Consider the following 18,999-nt stretch of genomic DNA (forward strand, 5'->3'; position numbering starts at 1 on the left):
CGCTAAATCGGAGTGTGTGTCATTGCCGTGTGTTCAGGGAAGGCTCTTGATTGCGCGGACGATGAGGATTTCTTGGCGAGTGGATCCAGTGACTGCACAGTGAAGATCTGGTCTCTGCGCACAGGTAAAGAGAGCGATCGCTGGGTGCCGAGTCACCCTGTGCCGCACAGGGACAGCTGCCGCTGGAGGGTGCCCTTTGAGACGTTAGAAATATAGATGCAATGTGTGTCGATCGTCGCATGCGAAGCGCTTTGAGACACAGGGTGCTCTATAAAAACAAGCGATCGTTGTCGTCGTGGGTGACGCGGCCGCAAAACGGTCGCTCCTTCGCTGCGCCCGTTGTAGAGGTTCGCGGTTGAGACCCAGCGGTCGTCCTGGTTAACGCCGCGGGTGCATTCGCCGTAAAACACCACACGCCGTTTGCTTCATGGCGGACGTTAGAGATCTCATGATGTCTTTCGCAAGGGTAGGCCACTGTGTCGCCGGCGTCACGGTCCAAATTTGACAAAATTTGAAATAGTAATAATAAAATAATCATAAAAATTACACAACTGAGATTACACACAGCAATCGTGGCCCCCTACTGGCAGACCTCGGAGCTTGGACAATCGTTGGCACCGGTTTCTGGCCACCTTGCAGCCTGTCTCTGTTTCCTGCCATAATCAGCTAGATGCACCCAAATGGCCCCCTCTCTTTAGTAACCGACGTTCTGATTATGATTATTATTCTTGTTACATCTGTGTGTGAGGAGCGGTTGTGTAGCGGTTGGTGTGCGCTGCGGTATGAACCCGGCGACCCGAATTTTGATTCCCGCTCGTGGTCAACACTCGTGACGATTATCTGAAACGGTTCTGGGCCTCCCCAAGGTGCGGTGTAGTAAACATCGCCACTGGGGAGACAAAGGGCGGTGGTGCTGACCACCTACCCCCTCGTGCGCCGTGCCGGCCTTCATAAGTGCTACTCGCTAACAGCACTTGCCCCAACAGTGTTAAAGGCTATACGGGGATCTTTGTTGTGTGTGTGTGATGTTTTCGCTAACAGCCCTTGCCCCAGCAGTCTGTTAAAGGCTATACGCGGGATCTTTGTGTGTGTGTGTGTGAGATTCGCTAACAGCCATTGCCCCAGCAGTCTGTTAAAGGCTATATGGGGGATCTTTGTTGTGTGTGTGTGAGTTATTGCTAACAGCCCTTGCCCCAGCAGTCTGTTAAAGGCTATACGGGGGATCTTTGTGGTGTGTGTGAGCGAGATTCTCGCTAACAGCCCTTGCCCCAGCAGTCTGTTAAAGGCTATACGGGGGATCTTTGTTGTGTGTGTGTGAGGTTCGCTAACAGCCCTTGCCCCAGCAGTCTGTTAAAGGCTATATGGGGGATCTTTGTTGTGTGTGTGTGTGAGGTTCTGCTAACAGCCCTTGCCCCAGCAGTCTGTTAAAGGCTATACGGGGGATCTTTGTTGTGTGTGTGTGTGTGAGGTTCTGGCTAACAGCCCTTGCCCCAGCAGTCTGTTAAAGGCTATACGGGGGATCTTTGTTGCGTGTGTGTGAGGTTCTGGCTAACAGTCCTTGCCCCAGCAGTCTGTTAAAGGCTATACGGGGGATCTTTGTGTGTGTGTGTGTGAGGTTCTGGCTAACAGCCCTTGCCCCAGCAGTCTGTAAAGGCTATACGGGGGATCTTTGTTGTGTGTGTGTGAGGTTCTCGCTAACAGCCCTTGCCCCAGCAGTCTGTTAAAGGCTATGCGGGGGATCTTTGTTGTGTGTGTGTGTGAGATTCTCGCCAACAGCCCTTGCCCCAGCAGTCTGTTAAAGGCTATACGGGGGATTTTTGTTGTGTGGTGTGTGTGAGGTTCTGGCTAACAGCCTTTGCCCCAGCAGTCTGTTAAAGGCTATACGTGGGGGGACTCTGTCTGTGTGTGCTCAGGGCAGGAGGTGCGGAGCGTCTACACCTACAGCCCCGTTTCGGCGATCGCGTTCCTCCCCGAGCCGGGACTCCTCCTCTCCGCGTCCGGTGATTCGCGGGAGCACCATCACACACACGCACGCACGCACACGCGTACGTACACACACGCATACACACGGATTATTTTTTCCCCCTCCAAATTGGAGTCCGGTACAGAGTACAAAACCGCGACGCAGAAAGGGGGGGTACAGAAACTCCGCGGAGCTTAGTCCCACCGCGCACACCGACGTTCAAGATCCCGTGACGTCACTCAAAAGAGTAGGCCGTCCGTCGTGTGCCCCGCGACACGCTTTACATTCTCTAAATGTTGAAAAATGACTCAATGCCAAGTCGCTCGGTGGGTATCACGCACAGCAGCAGCAGCAGCAGCAACATCACCGCCCCCCCCCCCCCGCTCCTCCACTGTGAATCTACCGCAGAATGTGTCTGTGAAATATAGCTGCGCCTCTGTGATAGCCTTGTCCTATGAGAATGGTACGGAAATAAATGTTGTAGTAAATTATGATTAACTGTTAATGTAGCCCTCTCGTGGCTATCAGACCTCGACATTGGCATTTATGCTGCTGAGCGTATTGTCTGTGTGTGTGCGTTCTGTGTGTGTGTGTCTGTGTTTGGGGAGCGGTAGTGGAGCGTTTAGCGCGACGCGCTACGGCGACCCGAGTTCAATTCCCGCTCACGGCCAACAACAACGACGATTTTCAGAAACGGTCCTGGGCCGACCCTAGGTTGACTCAGCCTCAATGAGTACCTACTGTGGTGTGCAAACATCGCCACTCGGGCGTGGTGCTGGCCACCCACCCCCCCCCCATGTGCTGTGCTGGCCTTCATCAGTGCTCACTAACAGCATTTGTCCCAAAAGTCTGTTAAGGCAATATGGGGGATCTTGTCTGTGTGTGTGTGGTGCCGGGGATGGGGAGACGGAGGGAAGCTGGACATGTGGGACCTCACGACGGGCGCCAGCGTGCAGTCGTTTCGTGCTCATGAAGACGCCATCACCTGCCTGCAGGTGAGAGCACACCTGTGCTCGTGTCTGTGTGTGTGTGCCCATGCGAATGTGTGCCTGCCTGTGTATGTATGTACGTTGAACTTCTTTTGCACCGTGCGTAGCCAACCATGCTAATTGGAGGTACGGGGGAAGGACAACAAACTTAACACAAAAAGCAGTTCTAAAGAAATTAGTTTTGAAAGTGCACTAGCTTATATACCCGGCGTTGCCCGGGCCAAAAATATATCAAAACTACTCTTAAAAATCTAACAGCAGTGCGTACTGACTGTGGTGGTACCTGCTATGATTACAGCAGTGAATGCTGACTCTAGCAGTATTTATCGACTCTATAGCACAAAGTACTCACCTGACAGAGTGGCGTTGTGAGGCCTAGTCCCGTGCAGAGCCTCCGGCCTCGCCTAGATTGTCCAGCCGGCCGAGGTGGCACCTTGGCAGGCTGGGCTGCTATCCGTGACCCCCCCCTCCCAGCCACGATCTCCCCGGCCGCTCTGCAGTAATATCTACGGCCTATAGTGGTAGCATCTAGCGACTGTATATATTAGTAAACCTGCACACATCGGGGGGTGGGGGGGGACATCACACTGAAGATTTAAGCTCAGTGTTTAGTGTATTTTAAAGCATTTTTTACGCGAAAGAAAATGTCCCCTCACTCCCACGGAAGGCGTGCGACTTGGCATGGGCCATCCCCCCACCAAAGGCGCGTGAGTTGGTATGGTCGTGCACCCGTCATGAACAAATAAATTAAGAAATAGCGCAAAAAAATCGCACTAAATCGCTAAATAACTAATTTCAAGTTGACGGATGTGAAAAAGGAATAGCGCTTGCTCACGGCTGGGCTTACGGCGTGGTACCCGGCTACTTTATTTATTCAACGTAAACCCACCGTTGGAGGAGCCAAATCCTTCGCAATCGCGCGAACACACACAAGCCACAAACCGACAAGCAGACGATGTTTTACTTATATATAGAAAGATAGCTCCATTGGCTTCCTAATATGAGAAGGAAGAGCAGTCCAGACGCCGCAGAAGCGCATCTGAAAGCGCGCGATGTATTTGTTAGATGCCAAGCCAAAAGCGGCTGCGAGGATGACCGCCGTTTGCATGGTGATTTATGCAAGGCGTTGTGGTTTATTTGTGGCAAGCACTTGTGTGTGATGAGTGTGACCGTGTAATGTATTCATTCAGCAAGGGGAAGCCAATGCAGCTTGGCCAGGACCTGTCACGTGTGTGTCCACATGTGTCTTTGTGTCTGACGCAAGAGGGAAGTGTTAACACGGCCGTTATCTCTCACCGTCTCTCTCCCACGCTCTCTCCTCCCCGCGTCTGTCTCTCCTCTTCCTCTCTCTCCCCCAAATTCTCCTCCGACTCTTTCTTTCTCTATTTTTGTAATCTCTCTTCCTCACTTTCTCCTCCGCTTTCTCCCAACCTGCTCCTCTCTTTCCCCTCTCTCCTCTTCTTCACTCCTCCCACTTCACGTTTGCTCTCTCTCTATCCGCTACCCCTATATCTCCCCGTATACCTATCTCTGCATCTCCCCATCTTCCTGTCACCCTGGCTCTCTCCCCATCTATCTCTCTCTCTCTACACATCTCCCCGGCTCCCTGTCTCTGTCCACGCTTGTTGCCTTCCATGCCTCTTTCTCTCTCTCCATCTTCCCATCTTTCTCCTCCCATCTCCCTGCTCCCTGCCTATCTCCATGTTTCTCTCCTTCCCTGCCACTTTCTCGCTCTCCCCCATCTCTCTCTCCCCGTCTCCTCATCCCTCTCCATGCATTTCTTCTTCCCTGCCTATTTCTCTCCATCCCCATCTCCCCATTCTCTCTGTCTCTCTCCCCATCTCTACCTTCCGATCTCTTCCTCCACCTCGGGCTCTCCCTCTGTCTCTCTATCTCTCTCTCGTCTCTCGCTTGCTCCTCCCCTTCCGCCCTCGGCGCAAGCTGCACGGCTCGCTGGCGTGCACGGGTGGCCGGGATGGCCAGGTGCGCGTGTGGGAGCTGCGCCCGGGCCCCCGCCTGCACCTGCTCTTCTGCACGGAGGGCGAGGAGTGGAGCGCCGACGGGCGCCGCCGTGGCGCGTCCCCCCTGCGCTGCCTCCTGGCGGGGCCGCGACCCCACGGCCGCCTCCTCTACTCCGCCGACGAAGGCGCCAGCATCCGGGTCCTCGACTGGCGGACGGGTGAGGGTCGCGGCAGGGGTCGGGGTCGCGGTCAGTGTCACGAGGTCGCGGTGAGGGTCGCGATCGGGGTCACGGTCAAGGTCGGAGTCTTGGTGAGGGTCGGGGCACGGTCAGTGTCCCAGTCGGGGTCATGGACGGGGTCAGGGTCCCGCTCGGGCAGGACTGTGGCTCGGTAAGTCACATCTAACGGCGTTAGTCGCCCATCCCCTTGTACATAAGAGATGCTCTCCGTGGTGTGTGTGTGTACGTATGTAGAACTTCTTCCGCACCGTAAGTAGCCAACCGTGTTAATCGGAGGTGCGGTACATTTGTTGATCCAGGTCCTCTCTTGCAAATGAGACTCATCCTGGTCCCTTGAGTTCTTAACCTTGTTACGCAAAATCAACTTGAAACCCTCCCTTATCGCCCTTCCCCTCCACCCCCCTCCCTATCAGGCTCCATATTGCGGAAGCTGCCCAACCACAACAGCGACTGCGGCTTCACCGACTGCCTGTCCATGGCAAGCGATGGCGGCGATGGCGGCACTCGCCTGATGCTGTCCGCGGGCTACGACATTGACCGAGGTCACGGCTACATCAACGGTGAGCGGTGGGGCAGAGGTCGCAAACGGGTTTTGATTCCTTACCCGTACCCGTTTCCCGGCCGCACCAGGGTCGCAAACGGGTACCCATACCCGGCCGTACCCGTACCCGGCCGGGCACGGGTATGGTACGGGTATCGGGTACCTGATTGCGACCTCTGGGATGAAGCCATGTTGCAGGCGCGGGTGGGTTGATTCTAGGAACTTGAATTGTGAGAAGAGACAAGACGTTGGGAAATGAGTGACAAACAGTTACTCACCAGTGACTCACGGCCTACCCGTACCCGGCCGCACCAGGGTCGCAAACGGGTACCCGTACCCGTACCCAGCCGGGTACGGGTAGCCGGGTATCGGGTAGGGTACGGGTATCGGGTACCCGGTTGCGACCTCTGCACCTGAGCAGCCACTGCTCCCGCCACCGTGGCGCCTGGTGTGCAGGAAGTCGTTGGTTCGATCCCGACCCTAATGCCTGCGGTATGTTTGGAGTTTACGTGTCTCTCTCTCTCTCCTTCGTAGTCGAGTCGATTTTTCTCCGGGTCCTCCGGTTTTTTCCCTCATTTCGAATTAACCGCACGCGTTTGCAGTATTTGGCTGCTGTAGATGTCCACGCGATAAGCCACTTAGTTGAGCTATCATTTGTGATGGCCAGGTCGCTTCTAAAAACAAGCGATATAGCTCAGTGGCCCTTACCTGATAAAATAAAAAAACAGTTCTAGTTTCTATTAAAGCTTTCGTGACTGCAGGGATTCATCTTCTTGGTTCTTTCGGTTGTGGCCGAAACGTCGTGAGAATTATTTTATTATGTTTTATTTTTATTATTTTATTATTTTCAATTCTACGTGACTTTACCGAAAGATCCAAGAAGATGAGTTTCTAGTTTCGTGTCTCCGTCCTCTCGCCCGTTGCCCCTCCCCTGCCCCCCCCCCCCCCCCGTGCATTCAGTGCGGCTGCTCGCGGAGGGCGGGGAGCCGTACGTAGCGACGCTGGGGGGTGAGGCGACCCCCCGCCTGCTCTGCGTCGCCACCACCTGCACCCCCAGCGGCCTGCAGCGCTGGGGCACGGGGGGGCGGAGCCTCCTCCTGTGGGAGGAGCTCCCGCACGGGGGCGGAGCCAACAGCCACCACCGCGAAAACGGGTACGCGGGCAGACGTCACTGGCACACGTGAGGTTACTCGTCACTCACGCACGGGTACGTGTCACTCATCTCTCAAGGCCACCACCTGTGACGATTATCTGAACCGGTCCTGGGCCTCCCCTAAGTCGACTCGGCCTCAAATGAGTATCCGGTGCGGTGTGTAAACATCGCCACTGGTGCCGCCCACCCACTCTCCTCGTGTGCCGTGCTGGCCTGCATAGGTGCTCGCCACAGCACTTACCCCGACAGTCTGTTGAGGCTATGAGGGGGAGCCTTGTCTTTGTCTGTGTTTGGGGAGCGGTAGTGCAGTGGTTAGCACGCCGCGCTACAAACCCGGCCACCCGAGTTCGATTCCCGCTCACGGTCATGAACGCCAGTGACGATTATCGTGCTAATCGCACGTCCGATTAGCACGGTTGGCTATGTACCGTTCAAAAGAAGTTTAACAGTATATATACATCTTAACCGGTCCTGGGCCTCCACTAGGTCGACTCAGCCTCAGTCTATTAAGGCTACACGGGGGAGCCTATATCTTGTCCGTGCATGCGTGCAGACATGTTGTGGCCTCGAGCTTCCGGCGCGAGTTTGAGCGAGACGAAGAAGTCTGGAGCGACGACGAGAGCTCGGCCTCCGACAGCTCGCTCGGTGAGTGCAGCGGAGAAACACAATCTTTATTTATGCTGGAGGAGGAATCCGATGAGCCTGTGAAGCTCTTTTCCACAGATGTCCAGAAGGGGCGCGAGGTAAGAACGTTACGACGCCAAACAATACAAAAACACGATAGGAGTACAAGAAAGAGCGAACAGGTCACCTAAACACATCCAAATTAAACGAAGCCATCCCCATCCTACCAGGCAAAGCCCACCGATGCATTCACTTATTTTCAGAAGCGACCTGGCCACAATGATCGTTCAGCAAAGGGGCTTAGCACGTGGAAATCTATAGCAATCCAAATATCACTTCGCACCACCCAGAGCCGCACCACCCAGAGTCGCACCACCCAGAGCCGCACCACCCAGTGCCGCACCACCCAGAGCCGCACCACCCAGAGCACACCACCCAGACCCACCACCAGAGCCGCACCAACCAGAGCCGCACCACCCAGAGTCTCACCAGCCAGAGCCGCACCACCCAGAGCCACACCACCCAGAGCCGCACCACCCAGAGCCGCACCACCCAGAGCCGCACCACCCAGAGCCACACCACCCAGAGCCCACCACCCCAGAGCCACACCACCCCAGAGCCACACCACCCAGAGCCACATGACCCAGAGCCGCACCACCCAGAGTCTCACCACCCAGAGCCGCACCACCCAGAGCCACACCACCCAGAGCCGCACCACCCAGAGCCACACCACCCAGAGCCCCACCACCCAGAAGCCCCACCACCCAGAGCCACACCACCCAGAGCCACATGACCCAGAGCCGCACCACCCAGAGTCTCACCACCAGAGCCGCACCACACCAGAGCACACGACCCAGAGCCGCACCACCCAGAGCCCACCACCCAGAGCCGCACCACCCAGAGCCACATGCCCCAGAGGCCGCACCACCCAGAGCCGCACCCCCAGATCCACATGACCCAGAGCCGCATGACCCAGAGCCGCACCACCCAGAGCACCACCACCCAGAGCCACACCACCCAGAGCCACATGACCCAGAGCCGCACCACCCCAGAGCCGCACCACCAGAGCCACATGACCCAGAGCCGCACCACCCAGAGAGCCGCACCACCCAGAGCCACACCACCCAGAGCCGCACCACCCAGAGCCACACCACCCAGAGTCACATGACCCAGAGCCACACCACCCAGAGTCTCACCACCCAGAGCCGCACCACCCAGAGCCACATGACCCAGAGCCACATGACCCAGAGCCACACCACCAGAGCCACCACCACCCAGAGCCGCACCACCCCAGAGCCACACCACCCAGAGCCGCACCACCCAGAGCCGCACCACCCAGAGCCAATGACCCAGAGCCGCACCACCCAGAGCCGCACCACCCAGAGCCACACCACCCAGAGCCGCACTACCAGAGCCGCCCACCCAGAGCCGCACCACCCAGAGCCGCACCACCCAGAGCCACACCACCCAGAGCCGCATGACCCAGACCAACACCACCCAGAGCCACACCACCCAGAGCCGCACCACCCAGAGACCGCACCACCCAGAAGCCCACACCACCCAGAGCCGCACCACCCAGAGCCGCCCCACCCAGAGCCACACCACCCAGAGCCGCACCACCCAGAGCCGCACCACCCAGAGCCGCACCACCCAGAGCCGCATGACCCAGAGCCGCATGACCCAGAGCCGCACTACCCAGATAGCCGCACTACCCAGAGCCACACCACCCAGAGCCACACCACCCAGAGCCGCACCACCCAGAGCCACACCACCCAGAGCCGCACCACCCAGAGCCACACCACCCAGAGGCCGCACTCACCCAGAGCCGGCACTACCCAGAGCCGCAACCACTGCAGAGCCACACCACCCAGAGGCCGCACCACCCGAGCCACACCACCCAGAGCCGCACCAACCCAGAGCCACACCACCCAGAGGCCGCAGCCACCCAGAGCCACACCACCCAGATCCGCACCAAACCACCCCAGAATCCACACCACCCAGAGCCGCCACAACCAGAGCCACACCACCCAGAGCCACACCCACCCAGAGCCGCACCACCCAGAGCCGCACACAGCCCAGAGCCCGCAGCACCCAGAGCCACACCACCCAGATCCACACACACCCAGAGTCGCACCACCCAGAGCCCGCACACCCAGAGTCAACACCACCCAGAGCGCACCACCCAGAGCCACACCACCCAGATCCGCACCACCCAGAGCCGCACAACCCAGAGCCACACCACCCAAGTCTCACCAGCCAGAGCCGCACCACCCAGGTCACGCCACCCAGAGTCCACCACCCAGAGCCACACCACCCAGAGTCTCACCACCCAGAGTCTCACCACCCAGAGTCACACCACCCAGATCACACCACCCAGACCTCACCACCCAGAGCCCACCCACCCAGCCACACCACCCAGAGCCCCACCACCCAGCCACCACCACGAGCCACACCACCCGAGCCACATGACCCAGAGCCGCACCACCCAGATCTCACCACCCAGAGCCGCACCACCCAGAGCCACACCACCCAGAGCCGCACCACCCAGAGCCACACCACCCAGAGCCCCACCACCCAAGCCCCACCACAGAGCCCACCACCCAGAGCCACATGACCCAGAGCCGCACCACCCAGAGTCTCACACCACCCAGCCGCACCACCCAGAGCCACCACCCAGAGCCGCACCACCCAGAGCCACCCACCCAGAGCCCACCACCCAGAGCCACATGACCCAGAGCCGCACCACCCAGAGCCGCACCACCCAGAGCCACATGACCCAGAGCCGCATGACCAGAGCCGCACCACCAGAGCCCCACCACCCAGAGCCACACCACCCAGAGCCACATGACCCAGAGCCGCACCACCCAGAGCCGCCCACCCAGAGCCACATGACCCAGAGCCGCACCACCAGAGCCGCACCACCCAGAGCCACACCACCCAGAGCCGCACACCCAGAGCCACACCCCCCAGAGTCACATGACCCAGAGCCACCCACCCAGAGTCTCACCACCCAAGCCGCACCACCCAGAGCCACATGACCCAGAGCCACATGACCCAGAGCCACACCACCCAGAGCCACACCACCCAGAGCCTCACCACCCAGAGCCACACCACCCAGAGCCGCACCACCCAGAGCCGCACCACCCAGAGCCACATGACCCAGAGCCGCACCACCCAGAGCCGCACCACCCAAGAGCCACACCACCCAGAGCCGCACCACCCAGAGCCGCACCACCCAGAGCCGCACCACCCAGAGCCGCACCACCAGCACACCACCCAGAGCCGCATGACCCAGAGCCACACCACCCAGAGCCACACCACCCAGAGCCCGCACCACCAGAGCCGCACCACCCAGGCCGCACCACCCAGAGCCACCACCCAAGCCGCACCACCCAGAGCCACACCACCCAGAGCCACCACCCAGAGCCGCACCACCCAGAGCCGCACCACCCGAGCCGCACCACCCAGACCGCATGACCAGAGCCGCATGACCCAGAGCCGCACTACCCAGAGCCGCACTACCCAGAGCCACACCACCCAGAGCCACACCACCCAGAGCCGCACCACCCATCCACACCACCCAGATCCGCACCACCGAGCCACCACCCAGAGCCGCACCACCCAGAGCCGCACTACCCAGAGCCGCACCACGCAGAGCCACACCACCCAGAGCCGCACCACCCAGAGCCACCCACCGAGCCCGCACCACCCAGAGCCACCCACACCCGAGCCGCACCACCCGAGCCACACCACCCAGAGCCGCACCACCCAGAGCCTACACCCACCCAGACCGCACCACCACCACGAGCCGCACCACCCAGCAGCAGCCAGCACCCCCCAGAGCCGCACACTCCAGTAGCCCACACACCCAGAGCCACACCACCCAGAGGTCCCACCACACAGAGCCGCACCACCCCGAAGTACACACCACCCAGATGCCGCACCACCCAGAAGTCCACACCACCCAGAGCCGCACCACCCAAGAGCCAGCACCCACCCAGAGGCCACACCACCAGGTCACCAGCCAGAGCCGCACCAACCAGAGTCCACAGCCACCCAGGAGAGTCTCACACACCAGAGCCACACCACCCCGAGTCACCCCCCAGAGTCTCACACCACCCCAGAGCTCACACCACCCAGAGTCTTACACCACCCAGAGTCTCATCCACCACCAGAGTCCACACCACCCAGAGTCCACACCACCCAGAAGCCTGCACCACCCCAGAGCCGCCACATCCACCCACAGAGCCGACACCACCCAGCAGCCGCACCACCCAGATGCCACACCCCCCAGAGGCCAGCACCACCCAGAGCCCACACACCCGAGAGCCTGCCACCACCCAGAGCCTGCACCACCAGAGCCCCCTGCACCACCAGGAGCCGCACCACCCAGAGCCGCATGACCCAGAGCCGACACCTGACCCAGAGCCTCACCACCCAGAGCCTACACCACCCAGAGCCGCACCACCCAGAGCCGCACCACCCAGAGCCGCACCACCCAGAGCCGCACCACCAGAGCCGCACCACCCAGAGCCACACCACCCAGAGCTGCACCACCCAGAGCCGCACCACCCAGAGCCACACCACCCAGAGCTGCACCACCCAGAGCCGCACCACCCAGAGCCGCACCACCCAGAGCTGCACCCACCAGAGCCGCACCACCCAGAGCTGCACCACCCAGAGCTGCACCACCCAGAGCCGCACCACCCAGAGCCACACCACCCAGAGCCGAACCACCCAGAGCCGCACCACCCAGAGCCGCACCACCCAGAGCCGCACCACCCAGAGCCGCACCACCCAGAGCCGCACCACCAGAGCCGCACCACCCAGAGCCACACCACCCAGAGCCACATGACCCAGAGCCGCACCACCCAGATCCGCACCACCCAGAGCCGCACCACCCAGAGCCGCACCACCCAGAGCCACACCACCCGAGCCACACCACCCAGAGCCTCACCACCCAGAGCCGCACCACCCAGAGCCGCACCACCCAGAGCCGCACCACCCAGAGCCGCACCACCCAGAGCCGCACCACCCAGAGCCGCACCACCCAGAGCCGCACCACCCAGAGCGACCACCAGAGCCGCACCACCCAGAGCCGCACCACCCAGAGCCGCACCACCCAGAGCCGCACCACCAGAGCCGCACCACCCAGAGCCGCACCACCCAGAGCCGCACCACCCAGAGCCGCACCACCCGAGCCGCACCACCCAGAGCCGCACCACTCAGATCCCACCACCCAGAGCCGCACCACTCAGAGCCGCACCACGCAGAGCCACCACTCAGAGCCGCACCACCCATAGCCGCACCACCCAGAGCCGCACCACCCAGAGCCGCACCACCCAGAGCCGCACCACCCAGAGCCTCACCACCCAGAGCCGCACCACCCAGAGCCGCACCACCCAGAGCCGCACCCCCAGAGCCACACACCCAGAGCCCCCACCCAGAGCCGCACCACCCAGAGCCCACCACCCAGAGCCGCACCACCCAGAGCCGCACCACCCAAGCCGCACCACCCAGAGCCGCACCACCCAGAGCCGCACCACCCAGAGCCGCACCACCCAGAGCCGCACCACCCAGAGCCGCCCCACACCCCAGAGCCGCACCACCCAGAGCCGCACCACCCACCGCACCACCCAAGCCGCACCACCAGCCCACCCACCCAGATCCGCACCACCCAGAGCCGCACCACCCAGAGCCGCACCACTCAGAGCCGCACCACCCAGAGCCGCACCACCCAGAGCCACACCCAGAGCCGCACCACCCAGAGCCGCACCACCAGACCGCATGACCCAGAGGGCCGCGGCTGTTGGCCCTTCTTGTGATCGATCAACCGATCGACCGAACATTATCAATGTGAATCTTTAAATGAGTATCATTGGTACTTGTGTTTTTGGGACTGTCTTCGTCATCATGCAGTTGACCAAGAACATTTTGACAACTGCCGGATGGTTTAACACGTAGGCCTTCGCGACCAATATCACCCATAATATACGGGATTTTTTTTGGGTTAGATCGCGTTAATATCAATGTGTCGTTTAACCCGCCACCACCCGAAACAGCCAATTAGTAAGGTTTGTCATGTAAGCGTAACGTACTCTTAGGTTTTTTCGGTAAAGTCACGTAGGTAAAAAATAAAAAATACAAATAATAAGTCTCCGTCATCAGGTGGAACCGTCACAGCTAGATTTACTGTATCAAGTGATTTTATTTCTATTATTATTTCTATAATTTTTATTATTTATTTTTATTTTTTACCTACGTGACTTTACCGAAAAAACCTAAGAGTATGAATCCTTGCAGTCACGAAAGCTTCAAATCTAGAATAAACAGAACGTGCCAATTCGTTACTAGTACAGCCACACCGGTATGTTGGAGAGCAAATCCACAACATTTACAATCTGAGTACGACGTTTCGCCAGTAATTACAACCGGTATCCCGTATTATGCCTGATGGTGATGATGATGCTGCTGGCTGTAACCATCGGCGAGACATGTGCTCTCGAGTTGTTTGGTGTGTGCGGGTCGCTGTCCCTACTGCAACAGCAACACCGGCGGTGCTGCTGAAGTGGTAATACGTCATGCCACATCCGAGATCTTCACACCAGTCCAAAACTTTTCATTTCGCCACTGACATCACTGCCTCCGAGCTGCGGCGGAGCGCCGTGACCGTAGCCTGCGTTGTATTTTCTTCACGATGAGACCTCCACTCATATTCGCCACCGCACCACGCCTTTCTACGGGAGGTCGTGGGTTCGATCCTGACCCTGACGCTGTATATTTGGAGTCTGCGTCTTTATCTCATCACCGCAGTGGCTTGAAGATGTTAACTACCTCGCCTGGTATACAGTGAGGTCGTGGGTTCGATCCCGACCCCAGACACCTGCTGCTGTATATTTGGAGTCTGCTCTCTCTCTCTCCCCGTGGCCACGTGGATTTTTCTCCCGGGTCCTCCGGTTTTCCCCTCCACACTTAGAATGAACATCACGTGTTTATGTATTTGGCTGCCGTACATTTCCACGTGATGAGCCACTTCGTTGAGCTATCATTTGTAATAGCCAGGTCGCTTCTGAAAAAGAGCAATATAGCTCAGTGGGCATTAACCTAGTAAAATAAAAATAGTTTAGTTTGGACTCACATTCTAAATCAGTCTGGTGTTTTCAACACAGCCATTAAGAACCCCCCGAGACAGATAGAGAGACACATCCAGACTTGGCCTTGGTATTTGAAACCAGGATCTTGATGGCGCTTTCTCAGTATCTGTGGCATGGCCATTTTCAATCCCCTGAGAGACAGAGATACCAATATAGTTAATCTCTCCAGTGTGTCTGACACAGCCATTGTAAACCTCCTCCCCCTCCCCCCCGCCCGTCGTTTTCCATCATCCAGGCTCAAGTTCCAGGGCTTCGAGCAGCGAAGACGACACGGAGCCTGTGAACGGGAGGAGGAGGACCTGGTGCAGCGTCATGTGATCGCAGCCCAGGGGGGCACCGGCCACACGGGGAACGGTGGCTCGCGCGTCCTTATCCACAACCACTGCCGGCCCAGTTCTGGCCCGGGCTCCGTGATCGACTCTGCTTCTCCATCACCTCTTTGCTACACCGACAACCGAGCCGTGCCGTGCCGTGGCCAGCCCTGGTGCGGCTCAGGAGGCGCCAGGGCGGTTTTTCCACTGCGCGAGCCGAGCCGAGCCCGCCCCGGCTTGGCCCCGAGCGGGTTTCAGACGTCTGGTGACGCCAGCGTAGCACGGTTTGGCTCTGGGCTACTACCCGTTGCCGTGAGAGTGCCACGCTGGCTCAGCTGGGCTGTTGCCACTTGGCAACCGGGCCCGTGCTGGCCTGCTGTCAGACTGGTTCCGGCCCAGGCAGAGCACTAGGACACGAAGTCAGTTCCCATGATTTGTGAGCCAGGGGGCACACCATCCACCCTGCCCTTTGTAGCTACAGAGAGAGAGAGAGAGAGGCGGGGGGAGGGGCTCGGGAAGCAATCTTAAAAGGGCTGCTTTTACTAAATTTCAGAGTAGACTGATGAGTTGATGGGTTACGGAACGGTTTGCCCACCATGGGTTTACCCATTCAGGAATTGACTCCGTTTAAAAATAAATAGATATATAGTACCTTTTTCTCCGCCTTTATCTCGATTGTTGCCATCGTCGTCGTCACGAGACGAGCACGCGTTTCACTTTGGACCTCTGGCACCGACGTGAGGTCCAAGTCGGAGGGTGCCCCCCCCCACCCTCTGCCCCCCCCACCCTCTGCCCCCCCCCACCCTCTGCCCCCTCCCCCACCCTCTGCCCCCCCCCCCCACCCCCCGCTCCCATCTCTGGCGGCGGGCCTGACTCCGCACCCTCCGATTAGCACGGTTGGCTACGCGCGGCGCGAAAAGAAGTTCGGGGCGGACACGTACGTAGAAATTCCACGTTCCTTTGGCAGAGACTGTTCCTCCAAAAACACGGTCTCACGGTTGACATCCTATCGAGGTGGCTGCTCATTTTCTTGACGCTGGAGGGAGAATAACGATGGATGTTCCGAGTCAACCCGTGACCGGGACTTGACCGCGATTGTGAGTCGAACGCTGCGCTTTACCGTGGCATCTTCTGGCCTGGTTCGATAGGACTGACAACACTAATTATCGCAATAATATTACACTGCGTCGTTCGTTATGCCACGCGCGCGCCTTGTCGGACTCGTGTCAGTGCTTCACGTCTTATCTCGGCAGGTGGTCACCGTCGGAATGCGAGGCGACGATCCGGAACCGATCCGGAACCGCTCCGGGGGTGTTCTGGGAAGGCCCCCCCCTGCGGCCCCCCCCTGCGGCCCCCCCCCTGTGGCCCCCCCCCTGCGGCCCCAGGGGGGGTTAGACCCCAGGGGGGGTATAGGCCCCAGAGGATGGTTAGGCCTCAGAGGGGAGGTTAGGCTCCAGAGGGGGGGTTGTTAGGCCCCAGGCTTTGATTCCGCGGAAGGAGAAATCGCGGCGCTTTCTCTAATTGCGTGCCGCTTTACTCCGAAGCAGTGCGGGTGATTTTTTTTCCGCCACGGACTTTCAGCAGTCGCCTTCCGCGTAGTCGGATCCCACACTCGGCCCGTGTGCGAAAGCGATCGGTCGAGAGTGGGCGCAGCGTAGGGGTTCATCTTGTCTCTGCCGATTGGGAAATCGTCGACGTAAATACGAGCGAGTGATGGCGCCCCGAGCCTGTAGGAGACCGTCGAGTAAAGGTCCGTGCGTGTCGGTGCGTTCCATCTGTGCTTGTGGATCAGTGCTGTGTGTGTTGGTGAGTGCTCTCTGTGTGTGTTGGTGAGTGGTGTGTGTGTGTTGGTGAGTGGTGAGTGGTGTGTGCGTGTCGGTGAGTGGTGTCTGTGTTAGTGAGTGCTGTGTGTGCGTGTCGGTGAGTGGTGTCTGTGTGTGTGTCAGTGAGTGCTCTCTATGTGTGTTGGTGAGTGGTGTGTGTGTGTCGATGAGTGCTGTGTGTGTTTGTGAGTGCTCTGTGTCGGTGAGTGGTGTGTACGTGTCGGTGAGTGGTGTCTGTGTGTGTGTGTTGGTGAGTGCGCTGTGTGTGTGTATTGGTGAGTGCTCTCTGTGTGTTGGTGAGTGCTCTTGTGTGTGTCGGCGAGTACCCCTGGCCGTGTGTGTCGAGCCGTGCCGTGCTTCGTCTGAGTGTCCTGTCACTCGGGGCTCGTGCGCGTCTCCAGCGGTCAGGAGCGTCGTAATGAAGGTGACGGATTTGTGCCAAAACGGAGGTTCCCGAGTTCAGATTTACAGCGATTTCTAAAATGTGACGGCAATAAATGTCATAGAAGAAGTTTCGCTGTGTGCACGCGTGTGTGTCAAACGTGTTAATATATTTGTAATTAAGTGTATGTAGGTGTGCGCGCGTGAGCTGGCGTGTGTCAATGCTACGAACCCAGCGACCCGAGTTCGATTCCTGCTCGCGGCCAACTTAAGTGGTGAACAATCCCTACTGGTCCTGGGGACTTCCCTTAGGTCGCCTCAGCCTTAAATGAGCACCTGGTGCGGTGTGTAAACATCAGCATTGGGGAGACAAAGGCGGCCGGAGCGTGGTGCTGGCCACCCACCCCCTCGTGTGCTGTTTCGGCCTTTGGTAATGATAACGGCACTTGTCCCAACAGTCTGTTAAAAGCTATACGGGGGATCTTTGTCTTTTGTCAGTGCCCCTAACCTGGCAAAAGCTCTGTGGTGACGTTGCCAGCACTGAGTGAGGCATGATTGCTATTTTGTGCGCGCGCGCGCGCATATCGACCTATCCGTGTGTGCACGTGCGTGGGGAGCGGTGGTGCAGCGGTTAGTGCGCTGCGCTACGAACCCGGCGACCCGAGTTCGATTCCCGCTCACGGCCACCAACACCGGCGACGACAACAACAACCGCTATTCGCCACTAAGTGGCGGTGACGTCACCACCACGGCGTTTGTGCCAGGCTTTGTGCACGTTAAAGCCACGTGAAGCGTCGACCCAGCAGGTGCCATGCGGTTGACTGGCCGAGATGATCTTCTTGGTTTTTTCGGTAAAGTCACGTAGAAGGGAAGTAATAAAATAATGAGTGGCCGATGCACCGCCTGTGACCCCCACTGTGCGAACAAAGACTGCGTCACGCGCGTTCAGATGCGCTGCTTCTGTGACCGTCTGGAACGCTCTTCCTTTCTGATATTAGAAAGCCACTGGGGAGCTACGCACTTTTACTTCATCATTTAGATTGATAAACTCACTTCTTTAGAACTGCCTTTTGTCTTTAGTTTGTTATCCTTCCCCCCCCCCGCACCTCCGAATTAGCACGGTTGGCTACGTACGGTGCGAAAGAAGTTCAACTTACACACAGGGACAGCTGCCACTGTGGGAGGGGGTGCCCCTTTCAAACGCGTTGATACGAGACGCGTGTGGTACAGCGCTCTTGAGACGTCACAGCATATTGGGGAAGAGGACGATGTCTCTACGAATCCCCACAATCATGATGAGGACTATGATGAAGATCGCGATGATCGCGTCAAGATCATCACAGTGCCATCGACCGAGCTCGAGAACTAAACTCGCCTCTGTCCACTAGACGGCGCCATTGAGGAGAGGAGTAGGTGAAGAGGGCACGCCAAGGAAGGGGGAAGGAGGCTTGGGGGAGGGGGGGTTCGACAGGGTCCAGGCTGCCGGGGGCTTAAAGCACGAGCGGTTGAAGACTCGAGGCCGAGAATGGGCATGGAGAGAGTGGGGAGAGAGACACGGTGGGGAGAGAGAGTGGGGAGAGAGACAGCGGAGAGAGACAGTGGGGAGAGAGACACGGTGCGGAGAGACAGTGGGGAGAGAGACAGCGGAGAGAGACAGCGGGGAGAGAGACACGGTGCGGAGAGACAGTGGGGAGAGAGACACGGTGCGGAGAGACAGTGGGGAGAGAGACAGCGGAGAGATAGCAGGGAGAGAGACACGGTGCGGAGAGACAGTGGGGAGAGAGAGAGCGGAGAGAGACAGCGGGGAGAGAGACAGCGGAGAGATAGCAGGGAGAGAGACACGGTGCGGAGAGACAGCGG

The 18,999-nt window shown here is 58.8% G+C and overlaps 1 protein-coding gene across 1 annotated transcript; it reads left to right on the forward strand.

Moving 5' to 3' along the window:
• Positions 1 to 23: 23 nt before the first annotated feature.
• Positions 24 to 15,515, forward strand: LOC133352441 (uncharacterized). Its single transcript, XM_061568088.1, has 8 exons — positions 24 to 124; positions 1,914 to 2,000; positions 2,870 to 2,958; positions 4,894 to 5,131; positions 5,566 to 5,712; positions 6,654 to 6,846; positions 7,400 to 7,491; positions 14,860 to 15,515. The coding sequence occupies exons 3-8, from the start codon at positions 2,887 to 2,889 to the stop codon at positions 14,940 to 14,942; spliced, it is 825 nt and encodes a 274-aa protein (XP_061424072.1). The 5' UTR covers positions 24 to 124; positions 1,914 to 2,000; positions 2,870 to 2,886; the 3' UTR covers positions 14,943 to 15,515.
• Positions 15,516 to 18,999: the final 3,484 nt, after the last annotated feature.

The sequence above is a fragment of the Lethenteron reissneri genome, chromosome 40 (assembly GCF_015708825.2).
Source record: "Lethenteron reissneri isolate LAM-NWPU_2019-01 chromosome 40, ASM1570882v1, whole genome shotgun sequence".
Taxonomy (NCBI): domain Eukaryota; kingdom Metazoa; phylum Chordata; class Hyperoartia; order Petromyzontiformes; family Petromyzontidae; genus Lethenteron; species Lethenteron reissneri.

Coding starts and splice junctions, on each gene's coding strand:
- LOC133352441 (XM_061568088.1), top strand. CDS start 2,887: ATGTGGGACCTCACGACGGGCGCCAGCGTGCAGTCGTTTCGTGCTCAT. Junction 5,713..6,653: donor AGGTCACGGCTACATCAACG/GTGAGCGGTGGG, acceptor CCGTGCATTCAG/TGCGGCTGCTCGCGGAGGGC. Junction 7,492..14,859: donor GGCCTCCGACAGCTCGCTCG/GTGAGTGCAGCG, acceptor TCCATCATCCAG/GCTCAAGTTCCAGGGCTTCG.